A 17,179-nucleotide genomic window follows, 5' to 3' on the forward strand; every position below is an offset into this window, starting at 1 on the left:
CATCACTGAAACAAAAGTATATTTGTATCCCCAAGCCCTTTGTAGGGATATGCTATCCGCAAGAGGAAAGGACACCAATAAAGCATCTGGCAGGGAGGAAAGGCAAAGAAATGAGTACAGGATAATGAGGTGTATTTAACTGCTTGCTGTTAGCAAAAACCATCCACCTGAACTGGATATAGTGTTCACAGCTGCTTCAGGAATCATTCTCTGTGAAAGCTGAAGTGGGAGCAGGTCAGCTGCTCCAAATCCAGTTCTCTGGGTGTGAGAAAAAAATCTAAACTGATGGGCGGATGGGTGGGCAGCTGCAGCAGGGAGAGGGATCTGGGAACCTTTGTGCAAACCCTAAAGGAGATGCAGCCCCTTTCCCTGCAATACACACACGCTGTCTTCTTGTGCAGAGAGGAAACCAGACATATTTTTTTCTATTTGCTGAGACTGAACTCTCACAGGGTGCAGAGCTACTTGCAAAAAAATCTTAGCTCCAGTGCATAAAATCTTGCTCCCTCTTGCTCCTTGAATCCAGTGCTGAACTCCGGTGGATGCTTGTGCACTTCATGGGGAGGGGAAAGCAGCATCCCACAGGAACCTTAACCTTTATGCATGTTGAAAGAGGATCTTACGTTTTTTTCTTAACACATGTATATGCACGAATAAATAGTAGAGATGAAATGATACTGTGTGGGGTTGTGTTTGGCACGGTGGATTCTGTTCGAGAATGAGTGATGAGTTGCAGTCAGACACCAAGAAACGATGGTCCACAAGCTGCAAGTGCTTTTAATACGAGAACTACCCACTTTGCTTAGGTTTCTTGTAGTTGCATCTTATACCACTGGGGTGTTGAAGGGTGAACAGTGAAAACAACACAAAAGAAACCACCCTGCGTCTTGAGAAACATTTAGCAGCTTAATTAGATTCAGAGTATAATACTGTTAACAGTGCATAAATGACAGCTGTTTTCTGTTTATCTACATATTGTTGCATTCTTTGAGCTTTATCCGTTATTATTTAAACATGAGTATTTTAAGTATCTTTTCTTCTCAAAAGCAACTCCTATTTTTTCTTCCAATTTGATTTCACAAGATATTATCAAACTTTTTACGTGTGAGAGGATAAACAATGTAGTCTACCCTCCAGCAGTCATAAAGAGAGAAGCAGGGGGAGAGGAAGTCCTGCCCCTAGATATCCGACGTTATGACTCAGTACTCAAGAAATGTGGGAAATAGACATCTTCAATCTTAAATGTTCCAGTGGGGTTTTCTTTGCTGCGTTCTGCTAATCTTTTTAGAAAGCTGAATCCCACGGCTCTTTCTGGAGACAGCAGAGCACAGCTGATGTTTAAAGCAGGTTTTTTGTTTTTTTTTTTTCTTTCAGCATAATGCAGCCATTGCTGAGGTCACGGGGGCTGCAGAGGCTGTGCTCTGACTGCAATGGTAATAAAGTGCGCTAGCTTGCACTGAGCATGAGCCAAATTCCATTCTGTCGCATCCTAGTATCTTCAAAATTTAGCTGTGCTACCGCTGCGCTATAGCTACACAGCATGACAAGTGAGCTTTCCATTAGATTCCTTGCTGGGTTAAAACAAACAGTAAAGCAAATGCACCATTTCTGGTACTTCTGAATAGCATCTCGTTTGGACCTAGATGTGAAAGCAGAACACAGTAAGTTGCAAGTGACAGAAGCAAATTAGTCCAATATCTCAGGTTTCAAATCTCGTCATTTTGCAAGAAACACCTCTGACAGCTGTTCTGTCAGCTGGTAGCTAGTGGGCAAAATACAAAAATTATTAAACTCCACAGTTTGTTAAACAGGGGAGGGATAAGGGGAGAGAGAAATGACAGTGATGGCTTCTTTCTGGGTTTTCTTGTCTAATGCAAACCACTGAAAGCCTCTTGGAAGAGCAAGAGCAAAGAGGGGTGATACCTTTCCCAAACTAGGGGTGTGCATAGTGGTCTCATGTCTCAGCTTCTTCGTGATGTCCCTAAGCTGCTGGCCCACGTGCCAAATCAGAGCACCTTTGCAGCAGACTTGCTGCTGACAGTGGTGTTCGTAGTTCCTGAAAGGAACCTCAAATCCCTATTCCTGCTAGACAGCAAATTAATCCTGTGCAACCTGCTCTAAGTGATCCTGCTGTAGCAGTGGGGTTGGACTAGATGATCTCCAGAGGTCCCTTCCAACCCCTACCAATCTGTATGAATCTGTGTGTGAATGGCTGGCAGTGAATTAAAATTTGGGGTCTTAGTGACACAGCCTGAATCTATTTGTCCTGGAAAGTGCAAATCCCGTCTCTGGGTTCTGGTGTGGCTCTTAGTGACTCATCTGCACTCAGGAGTAAATTGCCCAGGGCTGGCTGGAGTGCCTACAAGGTCCTTTTGGCTCTTCTGGGACTGGGGACATGGACTAGATGCTCTGGGGGAAGGAGGGGTTTGGAGGTGCCAGCCAGCAAGCGTCCCACAGGATCCCCTGCCCAGAGGCACTGCATACGGAAGTTGTTCCCCATGCCCTTACTGGAGAAGCTGCTGCACGGCCTTTTCCAGGGACCCACGCTGCCAGGACCGTGGTCGGTCTCTGCTTTCTCACATGCTTGGAAAGAGGGTGCACAGCCTAAGTGCTTGAGGCAGTCGAGAAAAGACTTGAGGGATATTGGGCTTCTGGGGCTGGAGGGCTGAACATGGTGAGCCAGAGCTGTCAGCCCGAGTTCTTCATTAGGTGGCCCTCAACCAAACCTCACTAAGCCACCCACCATCAGCAATGCTCTGGGGGCCCTGGCACAAACTGGGTGGCTGGGTTTGGTGCTGAAAGTCACAGGGGCCATGCCTGGTCACGTGTGTGAGATAGGGATGAGGACACAACTAAAGGAGTGTCTCATGCTTCTCTCCCTTCTAACATGTCCATTAGGAGGACCAGCTGCTCTTTAGGAGCATACCCTCTCTAGTCCCTACTTCAGCGGTGTCTCAGGGCACCAGGCATGATGTGTCTGGCTGTTTCCCTTGGGGCTATGCCCACATTCTGGGGTGCAATGGCAGAAGTCCCCCAACACTGGCTTGCTGTGAAACTGGTAACTCATGAAAGCACCTTGCCTGCTGCTGGGGTGCTGTGAGGGCATAACACAGGGAAGTCCTTCATCTACAGGAGAAGACGAGGCTGCAGGTGCACTCAGCTGATCAACATAGGACAATGCTAGATATGTTTAAAGCTACTACCCTTTGCTGGGACTGGCTTGGCTGTATGCTGCAGACCTGTGCCAAACTAATAAAATCATGTCTTAATTCCAAGCTATATTTTCTGTCTGCTTATTTGCGATTAGGGTTTAAAACTTAAAATTTCATTAATGACTGAGGATTACTTTTTTAAAAAAAATTGTTTCTTTGTCTACTTCAAGTGTATATTCATATTTAAAGTAATACCTTATGTTTCAAGCTAGGCAGCTGTGCAAATCCCAATTGGATCAGAGCCACAATATGCTACCTCTTTTTCCAGAGCAAAACTGATCCCAGATGATCCATCTCTTTAAAACTTGGGCAATTTATGCTCCCAGTACTACTGATACAAAAAAAGTCATAATGTAAATACAGAGTCTTGGTGCTTTTCCTTAAATACAACAAATGTCATCTCAGTTATATAAATTTATACAGGTTAAAAAACAATGAGTATGTTCTCCTTACATGGACATAAGCTCTTAAAGATATTGCCTACACCGCACAAGCTTCTGGAAGGCTTTCTTGAAATCTTCATTAAAGATTGTGTAGATTAGAGGGTTAATAAGGGAATTTATATATCCCAGCCACGCTAGGAAATTAGACATGTCTTCTGAGATGTGACATCTTTCACAAGTATTAACAACTACTTCTTTTACGAAAAAAGGGAGCCAGCAGATCACAAATGCCCCCAAGATCAGACCCAGAGTAGTTGCTGCCTTTCTCTCTCTTGTGCTAGAGATTCTCTGTTTTTTCCAGGACTTCTCGTGCTTAGATTCGGATCTGGGGCTTCGTAGGGTGCTATTGGTTTTATTGCAGTCTACCAGGGGATCTGATGTCTTCTCCACCATGCTGGGCATTGAAGCCGATTTGGTGCTTCTTTCACCTGCGTCCAAAAGGACTTGTCCATTTACCTCCTCCCTTACGATCCGGCTGACACTTCTTCTGTGAAATGTCTTTGCTGCCTTGTAGATCTTGTAATAAAGGATCAGAATCAAGGCTAGCGGGATATAGAAAGCGCCGAATGTAGAGTAAATGGTGAAAACAATGTGGTCATGTTTGATGATGCATTCATCATCCCTGCTGGTCGTCTGGTGCCGCCAAAACAAAGGCGGCATGGAGATAAAAATGGATATGATCCATACCACTGCAATCATGATGCCAGCATGCTTAGGTGTCCTTTTACGTGCATATTCTACAGCATCCGTGATTGCTCTGTACCGGTCCAAAGCAATGGCAGAGAGATGCAAGATGGAACACGTGCAGCACGTAATGTCCACGCTCAGCCAAATGTCACACACCACTTGCCCCATGATCCAGGTCTCCTTTACAATGTAGACAATGCTGAAGGGCATCACTAGGACTGCCACAAGAAAATCAGTCACTGCAAGAGAGCAGATTAGATAGTTGGCCGGATGGTGGAGCTTTCTTGTCACAATTATTGCAGTCATCACGAGCGAATTGATGGCCGTTGTCATTAGTGCAAGCACAGACAGGGTAATGGAAATGAGAATCTTGGATGTCACCCATTTGAATAGTTCTTCTGATGTACCATTTTGTTCAGTTGAGTTTATTAAATCCATCTTCCTTTTTAAAGGTGATCTTTACTAGTAGCAGTTACCTGTTGGAAAAGTAAAAACATTCAGAAAGTGCATCCTTAGTCTCAAGGAAGTCTTGATTATTGTCATCTTAAAAGACTATGGGCCCCAAACTTACAAGAACCTCAGACTTATCATTAGAAATTATTCTGGCTCCAGACTTTCCTGCCTAGCGCTATGTGGGATGCTCTGCCTCCAGAATAGGACCCACCTCTTTCTCCTTGGTTGTGCTGTTGAGAAGGGCACATTTGCATGGCAGGGGAGAGGAGCGTGCTGTGGCGCTGAAATGGCACTGCCCCGCGGGGTGCTGCATGCCGCTGCATGGGGGAACCAGCCTTCTTCCTCGAGCAGGGCAGTGGCATCAGCGTGGCCCCTGGGATGCAGAGCCAGCTCTCCTGCTAAGTGCTTACTCTGAACGGATTGTAGTGGAGTCTTGAAACTGGTAAAACGTGGACAATCTCATCCTAAAGTAAGTGCTAATACTGCTTTTAGGCTAGTATTGTCTACTCCACCAAGCAAGGTAATGACTGTTGAAAACTTTAATCCACAGGAAGCAGGCATTATGCTTCTTTTTTCTCTATAAACTCCTTTTTCCTCATCTGTATGTGAGTCCTTCCTTGTGTATAGGTAAGCATGGCCTTTCTAAACTGGGACGTAGTTTGCAAGAGAAAACAGAAATGTGAAACATTACAGTACAAACAGGAGAAGAAACAATTCTGTGTTGAAAGTTTCATTTTAGAGCATACTCTTACACATCTCTAAAATGAAACAGCTGAATGTATTTTAAAGCTTCAAATGGTTGACTTATTGTCTGACTGAAATATTATACATAGATTAGAGTCTTGAGAACATCATTATTTTTCCTCAGGTTTTGCTATTCTGTGGTTGCTGCCAGAGGAAACTGCAGAAAACTTGGATGCTAGTTGTTCTGCTAATGGCTCTCTCTACGGAAACAGTATAACTCCTTCTCTTATGGCTCTGCAGGAAGCAAAAAGCAGGGAAATACTGATGAAATAAATTCTCAGTTATGTTCTGGGGATGTGCACCCTACTTTCTGATGAAAAAGGGTTTCCGAGCGCTCTACAGCCTGCAGCTGAAGTAAGAGCTTCCAGCTTTTTAGACTAGAGCTTGCAACTCAGGGTAAGAGAATCAGATTTTATCCTTTTGCCGAGTTTTGACCTGCAATTTCGTGTATATTTGAGATCTACCTCATGAACCTCTAAGTGGGGTTTTCTCTGACAAATTTTGGAGTGTAGCGAGTGGGTTGCACTTGTGTTGCATTGGATGCCACAGGTAGGGAAACACGTGAAATAAGTGAATAATTTTTCTTAGGAAAAATGAGTCTCTAATATAACCAAAGCTTTTTGATATTGCACTGGAGTGACTGAAAAAGACTCTCCTATACTGTTTATAACCTTGGACCCAGCTTACTAATTTGGTTTGATATTCTAACCCAGGCAATGCTTAATATGCTATTGACCTACTCAAAAAGATTTTTAGCATTGCTTGACCAACATTTAATTGAATGGAAGAACGAAGAAAGGAAATGTATTTTACGTGGCGATATTTACAAATGCTGAGCAGAATCTTGTCCTGTACATGAGCTGATTACAGCGTGTGTGTGCTCTCTTTCTCTCTGTGTCCCTCTCTCTGAACCTGAAATATACTACACATGCATAAAAATAGATCTTTCATCATGTCAGTGTCACCTTAAAACCTTCTGAATCCACAGTAATTGCTAGTTTGCAGATATTTTTGTCTATAGCTAGCTGCCTTCCAGAGAAGGAGTAGGCACATATAATATTATCTGGTGAATGTTCAACCTCTGCTAAATTAATCTTCATTTTTGAGCTTGTATAAATACATGGAAAAGAAAGTTTATTGGGACAAACTAAGACTTCTGTTGATATCCAGCAGCTGATCATATTTTAGAGCAGTTACTCATTATGGTTAATTACCTTATAAATTTCTAACTCTTTGGATATTAGTCCTTAATTGCAAGCAAGCAAAAAGCAATTTAGAGATAATGAAAGCTGATTAATAGCTTTTGAAAGACTATTCAGTTTGAGACCATGGAGTAAGGAAAATTGTATGGGTGGGGTTGTAAAACTGGTGTGTAGGAATAAGTAGGTTTCCTTAGTGCTGCAGTGATTTGGAGGCTCTTTATAAGAAGTAGAGTGACAGAAATGTGCTTACTTGCCATGTGCAGTGATTATGCTTCTCTCTGTGGTTTTAAGGTTATCAGCTGGTATGCTCAGATTTCATTCAGGCTGCTAGCATGAAAATACAGCAGTATTTAAGACCACCACACTGAATTTTTAGTGTATTACTGTTAGATGGATAATTGTGCTGGGGTCTCCTGTTTGGGGACATAACTTGTTCTTTAATGGTATCCACAGAATCACAGAATGATTTGGGTTGGAAGGGACCTCTGGAGACCATCTAGTTCCAACCCCCTTGCTGCGGGCAGGGACACCCTCCACTAGACCACGTTGCCCAAAGCCTCGTCCAACCTGGCCTTGAACACTTCCAGGGATGGGGCATCCACAACCTCTCTGGGCAACCTGTTCCAGTACCTCACCACCCTCACAGTAAAGAATTTCTTTCTAACATCTAATCTAAATCGACCCTCCTCCAGCTTAAACCCATTACCCCATGTCCTATCACTACACTCCCTGATAAACAGTCCCTCTCCAGCTTTCCTGTAGGCCCCTTCAGGTACTGGAAGGCTGCTATAAGGTCTCCCGTGAGCCTTCTCTTCTCCAGGCTGAACAAGCCCAACTCTCTCAGCCTGTCCTCATAGGAGAGGGGCTCCAGCCCTCTGATCAGCTTCGTGGTCCTCCTCTGGACTCGCTCCAACAGCTCCATGTCTCTCCTGTACTGGGGCCCCCAGAGCTGGAGGCAGTACTCCAGGTGGGGTCTCACCAGAGCAGAGTAGAGGGGCAGGATCACCTCCCTCGACCTGCTGGTCACACCTCTTTTGATGCAGCCCAGGACATATGCCCTCCTGTTCCTATGTGGAGTGTTAAGACCCTCCTGCTGTTGCCCTCACAGCCCCAGCAGCAGGTGTCCAGGGTGGTCCCCATGGGTTGCCGTGCAGACCAAGGAGCATGGCTCCATCCAGGGAAGACAGCTGTATGGTGACAAGGTCAGCCCTCCAAGGTAGTGGCTCCCTTTGAGGTTACAGAGCCATTCAGTGGGCTGTGCTGCTTAGGACTGCCAGTCGCAGTTTGGTGGCTTTCCTGTCCAAGTGGAATGGGGATCCTCTGCTAACTGTGGTAGGAATTCACGCAACGTTATTGGGTGATCATTAGCTAAAAAGATTGTTTTATAAATATGTGGAATTGAAACTCTGGCAGCATTTAAGGACTGTTGCTTCTCTCTTTTTTGATCACTTCCAGGATGAACTAATTCTGGATTTTCTGTTGCTAAGTTGAACTCAGTTCAATCAGTGGCCATCACTGGCTTCTGTCCTCAGCAAGCAACCGAACCACTTTTAGGAGTATGGAGGATGATCCTGTAAACAGGGCACTGGATTAGGATGCAGGAGAACTGGCTTCCGCCCCTCTGCTGGAGGCTTTCCTTGTCAATTTTTGAGCAAATTCATTAAAGTGCTTCAGTTAATTCTCTGTAAAATAGCTACAGGAGTATTTCCCTACTACCCTACTTTGCATATTTGTATTGCCTTCTCTTAGTAGTGTGAATTATCTCTTGTATGCATTTAGTGCAGGGAAGATTTAATCTCAGGTGATACCCCCAGGTGCTGTGGGCATACTGGCATAACTAGACGCGGTACTTCCAGCTCGGACTTTGCTGTTGTCCCCGGGTGAGTCTACTGAGCTCCCGCCTCACAGATGAGGCAGAGTCCCTCTGCCCTGTGGTGTGGGCGCATACCTGACATAAGACTTCAAAATGAAGCACGGAAGACTTGGAGCTCTCTTCTCTGAGCGGTGAATTTACTTTGGTGAATGAAAACAAACTTGCTGAACTGAAGAGAAATCTGTATTTCAACAATTATAGAATGGGTTCACCAGTGACCTGTAACTATTATTACTGTCCAGATTTTTTTAAGGCTGCTTTTGTGGAACTGGCAACTTAGTGCCCCTGTTGAAGGACTAAGCTGAATCTATCAACTTATCACTGATATCTCAAATTCCATGGAAGTTGCTCTGGATGCAGTTGGAAGTGTTGTCTTTTATTATTATCTTTTCAATATTCAGCTGTTGTTGGAAAAATTTGGAAGACTTGAAACTTCGATTGCATTATATTGTCCTGATTTTAAGATTGGTGAAAATGACATCTTGTACTTTATCTTCGTTATAAATCTTAACACAGTAAATTAATCTATAACTGCTATTAAAATACAAGTATGGTATTTCAGTTGACCCGTTAAAATATTAGCCTTCGATTGCTGAACAAGAGCCCTGTAAACAAAGGAAGCTGCTTTTCATGTAAGATAGCGTGTCTGTTAACTTTGATACGTGAACATTATTATTTTTGAGGAACTAGCCACTTCTAGAAATCTTTTTTCCTTCCCTCCCAGATAGGGCATGTTAAGGCAACCAGAATGTACGTACTTCCTTGTCTGTAAAAACACATATATCATCTTGTTTAGAAAGCATGGGGGAAAATGTATACGCAGCCTTATCACAAAGGTAAACATAGAATTTGTCTAGTGGCCACTCAAAGAAAAGGGAATGTTGTTGATGCTCCTCAGTTTTGCAGGAGCATGCGTATATGTTATTAAGCCAATAACCATCCATTTATGTCTGAGACCTACAAAATAGTAATAAGATTGCTCTTGTTGAACAGCATTAGTCTGTCCTTCCAGGTTTGGAAAACAACGTTCCTCTGGCTTTGAGTAAACCTGGAAAATAATATGAAACACTGTTTGCTGGAGAAACATGGCTGGGAATGCTTTTGGGAAGGGCATCATGAGCCTACTGTTTGGGATTCTGAATTTAGACTGAACCATTAGAAGTTTATGGCTCTTGATTTTGGGGCCTGGTTTGTTTTGCATTGCTTTAAGCACTGGCAGCAAGAAAACTTGCTGATTAGAATTTAAGTACCGCTTTTGAATGCGAGTTTTCTGAGTGTACTGGGAGGGTGTTTGCTTGCTTTTCTCCATGTGGGTTCCTTAGCAAAATATGTCTTTAATTTAAAAACAGGAACAGGACTCAGAAAGCAAAATGAGCAACTGATTGAACTAAGGGTATTTAAATTGCTACAGACAGCACTAACAGCCTTTGTGCATCAAGTAAACACAAAGTTGTGCCAGTGGCAGGGATAGATCCTGCCCCTCTCTCACTCAAACAGGCTTCAGCTGGCTTTGAAATGACGAAGTGTTTCACCTGCTAGTGGCATTCCTTGCTCTATTGGCCAAACTGATCTGTAAGCCAGTTAGAAACGCACAGCTTGCTTATTCTGCTGGAAACTGATCCTGCAAACTTCTTTTCCTGGTGAAAAGGAAGACTATACTTGTTTTCAGCGATCCTGTTTTTATCCCCTGTTCCTGTGTAGGCTAACCAGATACTTATTGGAGGTAAGACTAAAATAACCATGGAAGGATAAAGTAGTTATAAGTACTAGCCTTGCTTGGGAGCTACAATTGCTTCTGAAACCAGCATTTGCGCTTGTAAAAATCCTTCCTGATGTGTCTTTAGATACCAACCGTTTATGTACTGATGATAATTAGCTTAGTAATGATATTAACATTCATCATATTAAATGTGAATAGAGGGAAATAATACTCTTTTGGATGAAACAAATCTGTTTAAGAAGGGTGAGTTTGTACTTGGGTCTGATAGGGGTTATGTACTTTGAGCCTGAGGGTTGTCTCGTTAAGGTCTGTAGTGTGCAGTGTCTTTCTTAAAACCGCTGCACAAAAGCTTAGCATGGAAAAAGTGAACTTTGGGAGCAGAGGTGCAGCTCTGAACAGACAGGTGGAAGGCTGGGGAAATCTTACTAAGTGGATCTGAAGTACTTGCACAGAAAGGTGCTGTATTGGAGCTGTCAGATAAAATCTCAACCTGGGAACTTGCCCAGGAGTTTTCATTTTAGAAGCGGTAACTAAACTGTGCTCAGGTCAGGCTGGATGAGATAGCTGTGGCTGGGCTGACTCGCAGTGGACTCCAAACCACACAGAGACTTTGTTGGTAGAACTTGTGTAGAGAAGAGGCAGAGACACATAATTATACTGTTAAGACTGGTGCTTCCTAACCGGCACTGCAATGTTGTTTTAGATATTTCTACTAAGATTGATTTATTCACCACTGTGTATACTTAGGTCGGGGGCTGTCTTTCCAAAGCCCAAGTTCTGTGCCTTCAAATTTAGGTCTGTACTACAAAGGATGTGACCTTTGCTGTACTTGGCATGGGGTGCCGCAGTGCCGGTGATACCAGAATGGCTCCACATTTTGTATGTGGTTTCTCCTGTATGGAGGCAGAGCATTAATGTGGGCAGGTAACTGGTCAGACTCTCCACGAGCACCACAGAAAACGTTTGTCTAGGGAGCGTATCTTTCAAAGGGAGTGGGTACCAGATACCTAGGCAGTACTCATTTGCTGCTTTAATGTGCTTTTCCAGTTGTGTGTGGGTTATTTATTATGTTTTTAAGGGTTTAAATCCTACCATTGACAAAACTGAATGTTTTAGCCAAAAGAGTTTAGTTCGCTCAGTGAATTGGCATAAGTGCTTATGGCAAAAAAGCATTTGTTCCAGGCCTGTATCAACTATCTATGTCTGAGATCTGGGATGCTGCTATTCTGGCAAAACTTCTCTAGTGCAGATCGGGTTTTAGCTTTCCTCCTTTTCACAGTTTCAAAATACTCTGCAGCTCTTGAGTGTGCCTTTCACTCTACTTCAGTTTGTTATTGCATTACAACATGGTCCTCTTTAAAAGTATTGGTACTTGGAAAAATAAGTCCCTGGACAACCTGCATAAAATCAAGTTGGAGCGAGTCCAGAGGAGGCCATGAAGCTGATCAGAGGGCTGGAGCCCCTCTCCTGTGAGGGCAGGCTGAGAGAGTTGGGGTTGTTCAGCCTGGAGAAGAGAAGGCTCCGGGGAGATCTAATTGCGGCCTTCCAGTACCTGAAGGGGCCTGCAGGAAAGCTGGAGAGGGACTGTTTATCAGGAAATGTAGTGATAGGACATGGGGTAATGGCCTTAAGCTGAAGGAGGGTCGATTTAGATTAGATGTCAGAAAGAAATTCTTTACTGTGAGGGAGGTGAGGCACTGGAACAGGTTGCCCAGAGAGGCTGTGGAGGCCCCCTCCCTGGAAGTGTTCAAGACCAGGTTGGACGAGGCTTTGGGCAACGTGGTCTAGTGGAGGGTGTCCCTGCCCGCAGCAAGGGGGTTGGAACTAGATGGTCTTTGAGGTCCCTTCCAACCTAAACCATTCCATGATTCTATGATTCTAAGTGTGTGGTGAGAGCTGTGGAGATAGAGTGCATCAGATGGGGAAGCTGGGGGGAGAACTGGAGGGAGTAGAATGCCTGGGGAGAAGGGGTGCTGGAGTACCCCCTGCATAGTGCTTGCGTGCATCTATATCCCACGCTGCTGCTGAATCGCACTGAACACATACAAATACAGTAATTTCTTTGAAGAACCAGGATGCCAAATAGCACGTCTGCGCGATGCGATGGAAGTCAGCGTTTGGGATTTCTGAGCGAGCTGGCATGTTTGCTTGGCTTGGCGTGGGCTACTGCGGTGAGGATGGGAGGGAGCCGAGCCGGGGTGGCCGCCGGCGGGCAGCTGGTCTGGAAATGACTTGTGTGCGGTGGGCACGGGGACGGTGGCACTGCGTTTTGGCAGAGAACAACAGTCTCTGTGGTCAACTGGCATCACAGCTTGCTGAATAATTCCTGGTAACATTTGGCTTTGGGTATGTTTTTAGGAGTACAACACTTTCTTGAAAGCTCATAGCCGCAGGACGGTGTTAAAATGTGTCCAAATGCAGAAACAAGGATTTATCTTCCCTAGGAAGCTTCCTGGATCTGGCAGGTCTCCTGGTGCACACTCTGTGATTACTAAATAAGGTCTTAAGCTCTCTAACACTTTGTGAACTCATTTTAATTTCTGATAGGGAAATAACAGACTGTCACACACAACTTTTTTCCTCTGCATAATTCCAATGTAGTTGTGACACTTGACATACAGCACAGATGACTGTGAGTGGCTTCTTAAAATTTAAGCACATGATTCAGAATTCATTACAAAAAACAACCTTATTGTTGTCCCGGGAATTCAGTACAGACAGCAATTGTCTAACAAGATTATCTAGTTTCAATTGATCCCCAAAACTTATCATTGATAAAGCAGCTAAAGTATCTTAAATGATAAGCCAAAGAAACTATTTCCAAACAAAATTTCAAGGGATTTTTACTGTTGATTTCCCCCCCCCCCCTTGAAAATCTGTTGATGTTGGCTTTCTAAGATCTTTTAAAACACAACTTTGTGATTATGAAAGCCTTCAACACTGTAGAGAAGTTTAGATACTACTTTATCCTAGGGATGCTTGTAGACAGCACTTCAGCTCTTTGTTTCCTGAATAAGAAAAAAGTATGCAGTTTCAAAAGAGGGTTGAACGAAGCTATCTTTTAGATTTAGATTATAATACTAACATAAAGAAACAATAATTCCAGCAGCTGTTTTCTCCTTAAGCTGTATGCTGAGAAAACAAAATTTGTCTTTTTTATATGATAAGAACATTTCTTTGTGATCTTGGTCTATATTTGCAATATATTTCACCAAGACTGTTTAAAAAAAAAAAAGGTGTTTGACAGTACTTGCGCATGACAACATGTAATATTAATTTGGTGGTGAAGAGAGGCATTAAACTGACACTATCTAATTGCCCGAATCTGCAGAAGGCACATCAGTACTCTGAACTGCTTTAGGAGAGTTCAAAAACCTCCAGTGGATTCTCAGCAATTGCAGGCTGTCTATGGCCCCTATAGTTTCTGAGAGAGATAAAGATTATAAGATGTGCTTTCACATAATGACATGGTAAAAAGCAGGAGTAAAGGACAGAGGCAAATGCTTAATGTACTGATCCTCAGAGACTGGAAGAGGCCTGGAAAAATCAAAGGCAAGCCATTGCTTCTGTAAGATCTAGCTTGTTGGTTATGTGTGGGAGCAGCATTGTGCTTAGCACTGCTGGAAATGCTGAATTCCTTTCCCTGGATTGCTTACAGCCCAACTCTCACATTGGGAAGTTGGAGGATTTAACTATGGACTATTGTGTGAGAAACTACTTTTTTTTTTTTTTTTTTTTAATCAGGAGACTGGAAAAGACCAAATTATAACTTTGAAGCGCTCTGCTAAAATGCCTTTTCAGTTTTACCCTTTGAAGCTGCTGAAATTTATGGAAAGAGGCTTTTAACATTTTAACAGCAATATACTGTTGACAAGTAATGAGAAATATAGTACAGGGTCTTGCATTGTACGCCTTCATGTAGGTACACATATATATTGTATCGTATTTTTGTCCATCATTTCAATGTTTTCTGTTTTAAGAAGTAATTATTCAAAACTATGTTTTCTTATTGTTGAAAATAAGTCTTTGCCTTTTGAAGCTGAAGAATATTTTAATATTAACCCTTCTGGAAAGGAACAATGAACAGATTCAGGGAAGTCTCCACATCTGTATAGTCCCTTTTTCTTTTTCTAATTTCAATTTTTCCCATTTTTAGCCACTAAATGATGAGATTACATTCTGGGTTTCTTTTACCTCTTTGTTTCTTGAATCACAGTCTTTAGGACGTAGCTAGGTCGTATGTATCAAACATTCCCCCTCATAGTCCCAAGATTTAGAGGCTTTCTTAAAAAGGCACAGGTCTAGCTTCAGGTAGTTATATACACATACATAAAGAGGGTGCTCTCCCTAATCAGTCGACCTGAGTATCTACAGCTTCAAGTAAAACGAGCAAGTCTGAGGAGAAATAGCCAAATTGCTAGCTGATGACACTAATTTTATATGGCCCATTCAGCTATATCATAGTACCTTTGCAATATGTCTGTGATTTATAATATGTAGTGCAGCAAATCCTAAAAAACCCCAGTGGGTTCAATGCACTGCAGAATGTTAAGGACTAAGTACGTAAGTCCTGTGGTACACGAACTCCCTCTCCAGTGCTTGAAGGTTAAAGTACCGAGGATTGTGCCATGGTTTCTTTGGAGCATGCACTTTAAACAAACCAAAAGACAAAACCAACCACCAAAACCCCAAAATACAACAAAAACTGCCACAAAAAAACAAACCAGGAGAGGGAGTTTGTGAACAGGCAGCAACATCTCTGGTAAGGAGCCCGTGGAGCCTCTTCATATCTGATGTGCCTGGGAGCTGCTGTAACTTTATGCTCACTTATTTATACAGCTAGAGTATGCAGCCAGCATAAAAGCATACTTAGTCAAACTAAAAGGCACAGAAATAAACTTTTGCCTCCCTGGCACTGCAGAGCTGTGACCTGGTGGCCAGGAACGGGTGGTGGCAGGGGGTGCTTTGGCTGTAGGCACACTGCATGTGTATATCCTCACGTTAGGGAGGTCTGTAACCTCTGTGGGCACCCCTGCTCCCTCCCATGGGAAAACTCTGCTTGTCTGCCCTGGCTGGGGTGGTGCCCGGGGGTGGCTGAGCTGTGGCTGACCCCGTCACTGTCCTTGGCTTGTTTTGCCTTGCTGGGGGCTGCGGGACAGGGCTGGTTGGGAGGGAGACCACCACACCGCCCTGGTGTCCCCCAGCCCGGCCAGGCCACGCTGCACCGAGCACCGTGAGGGATGGGGAAGAATCCGCCCTCCAGCAGTGGCATTTGTCCCTGAAGATTGTGGGTGGATATTTGGGGCTCCAGTAAGAATTTCAGCCCCTGTGAAGGTGGGAGCCCTGTGGCACCTGCTGTCAGAGCACAGCAAGCTCCAGCTCCCGTTGCTCTCTGTGCCTGGGTACGTGCGAGGGGTGCACGTTCCTCTCTGCCTCTGAGTACAGCTCCCGCTTAGCGGGGGGATAGCTGAGCCCTCGCGGTCTGGGTAGTCACTTGCTATGTTAGGAAAATGAATGTCGTTGCCAGCATCTGAAGAAATCAAATATATTGTCTTTACTTGCAAGTGCCGTCTGTTTGTAGGTGTTTTACTTTGGGGTTTGGGGTTCAAAAGTTCCAACACCATTAGCTGCAGTTTCTGGGTTTGCTGTTGGTTGGCCTCTACTGCAACATTTATTATCCTTTGTGATAATTCAAATGGATTGCTTTAGACCCAGGTAAGCAATCACAATATTTTCCTTCTGCAAATAATTTATTCCAGTTGCTTTGTTATCTTTCTGATAATGAAATGTTTTTTCATTAGGAGCTAATTTAGGCCACACAGCTAACTTTGACCTAAAATGTTAGAATCTGTTGTGTTGGAAATAACATTTTATTAAGACTCCACCTATATATTTTTTTTCTTTTGATTACTCCAGTATGACTTCATTTGACCGCAATATTGACTGTCAATACTCTCAATTCACTAGAAAGTATGCAGCACTGCATGGAAGAAAACATCATAGGCATAACCATTTGTTCATCAGCTAGTCTAAATCCAAATTTTAATTTTAAAAAAACCTATAACAAGCAGCATAGGAGCTTTCAGAATTGATCTGAGATAGTGCTGTAGGAGGGAAAAAAATGCTCAAATGCACTGAAGTCCTTGCTTCCCTATTATTTTCAGCTAGCAGTGGAATAAATGCTGCAGACCTTTAAATGCCATGAAGGTTTCTCATATATGTCAGTTGGAGATGAGATATAATGTGGAAAGTAAGTACAGAAGAATGCCGAGGAAAGAAGCAAAAGAAAACTAACCCTGACAAAAAAAAAAAAACCAACCGCCCGCCCCCCCCCCAAACCCAAAACCACAACAAAACAACCCCCAAAATAAAATTTGACTACTTCTAATAACCATCAAATAAGGTACAGGTTCATTAGATTAACCTTTTGTTATGATGAAAAGCATTGCTGTAAGATGTTTCAGCTGTATTTAATGGGATCAGTAGGTTTATGCTCCTTATTATGTTGAATGGATAAAGATTTTAATTGAGATAAACGGGTACCTGGCACAGTCTGTTGTGTTTTGGGTTTTTTTATATCTGCAGCTTTTATGTTGGCTTCTGACTTCTGTGATGATTAACAGATAATTACTTTTCCTGTAGTGAGCAGTGTTGAAGTTGGACGGCAAGAAGGATGTATAATCTTTGTGCAGATGTTGCTTCTGCAGCAACATCCGGCACGAATGATGGAGGTGGTGTTCATGTGGGTAATGCATGACAAAAGCAGCTGCCTCTGCCCCATGCAGTGAACTCGGCTGCCCTCTTCACTGGTTTGCCTCTGCCCAGTTTGCAGACCTGTGGCAAAG

General features: G+C 43.4%; 1 protein-coding gene across 3 annotated transcripts in view; it reads right to left on the bottom strand.

Annotated features, from left to right (window-relative positions):
• Positions 1-848: 848 nt before the first annotated feature.
• The window catches only part of HTR1F (5-hydroxytryptamine receptor 1F), a 115,455-nt gene continuing 99,124 nt past the window's right edge, over positions 849-17,179 (bottom strand). For 2 of the 3 annotated variants that reach the window (XM_054841485.1, XM_054841494.1), the window contains one exon: positions 2,324-4,818. In XM_054841485.1, coding sequence (XP_054697460.1) covers positions 3,680-4,780 — 1,101 coding nt within the window. In that variant the 5' untranslated portion in view covers positions 4,781-4,818 and the 3' untranslated portion in view covers positions 2,324-3,679. Of the gene's footprint in view, positions 4,819-17,179 lie in introns of all 3 variants that reach the window. The other variant, XM_054841476.1, reaches the window with a different exon arrangement.

The sequence above is a fragment of the Grus americana genome, chromosome 1 (genome assembly GCF_028858705.1).
Source record: "Grus americana isolate bGruAme1 chromosome 1, bGruAme1.mat, whole genome shotgun sequence".
NCBI classification, from domain to species: domain Eukaryota; kingdom Metazoa; phylum Chordata; class Aves; order Gruiformes; family Gruidae; genus Grus; species Grus americana.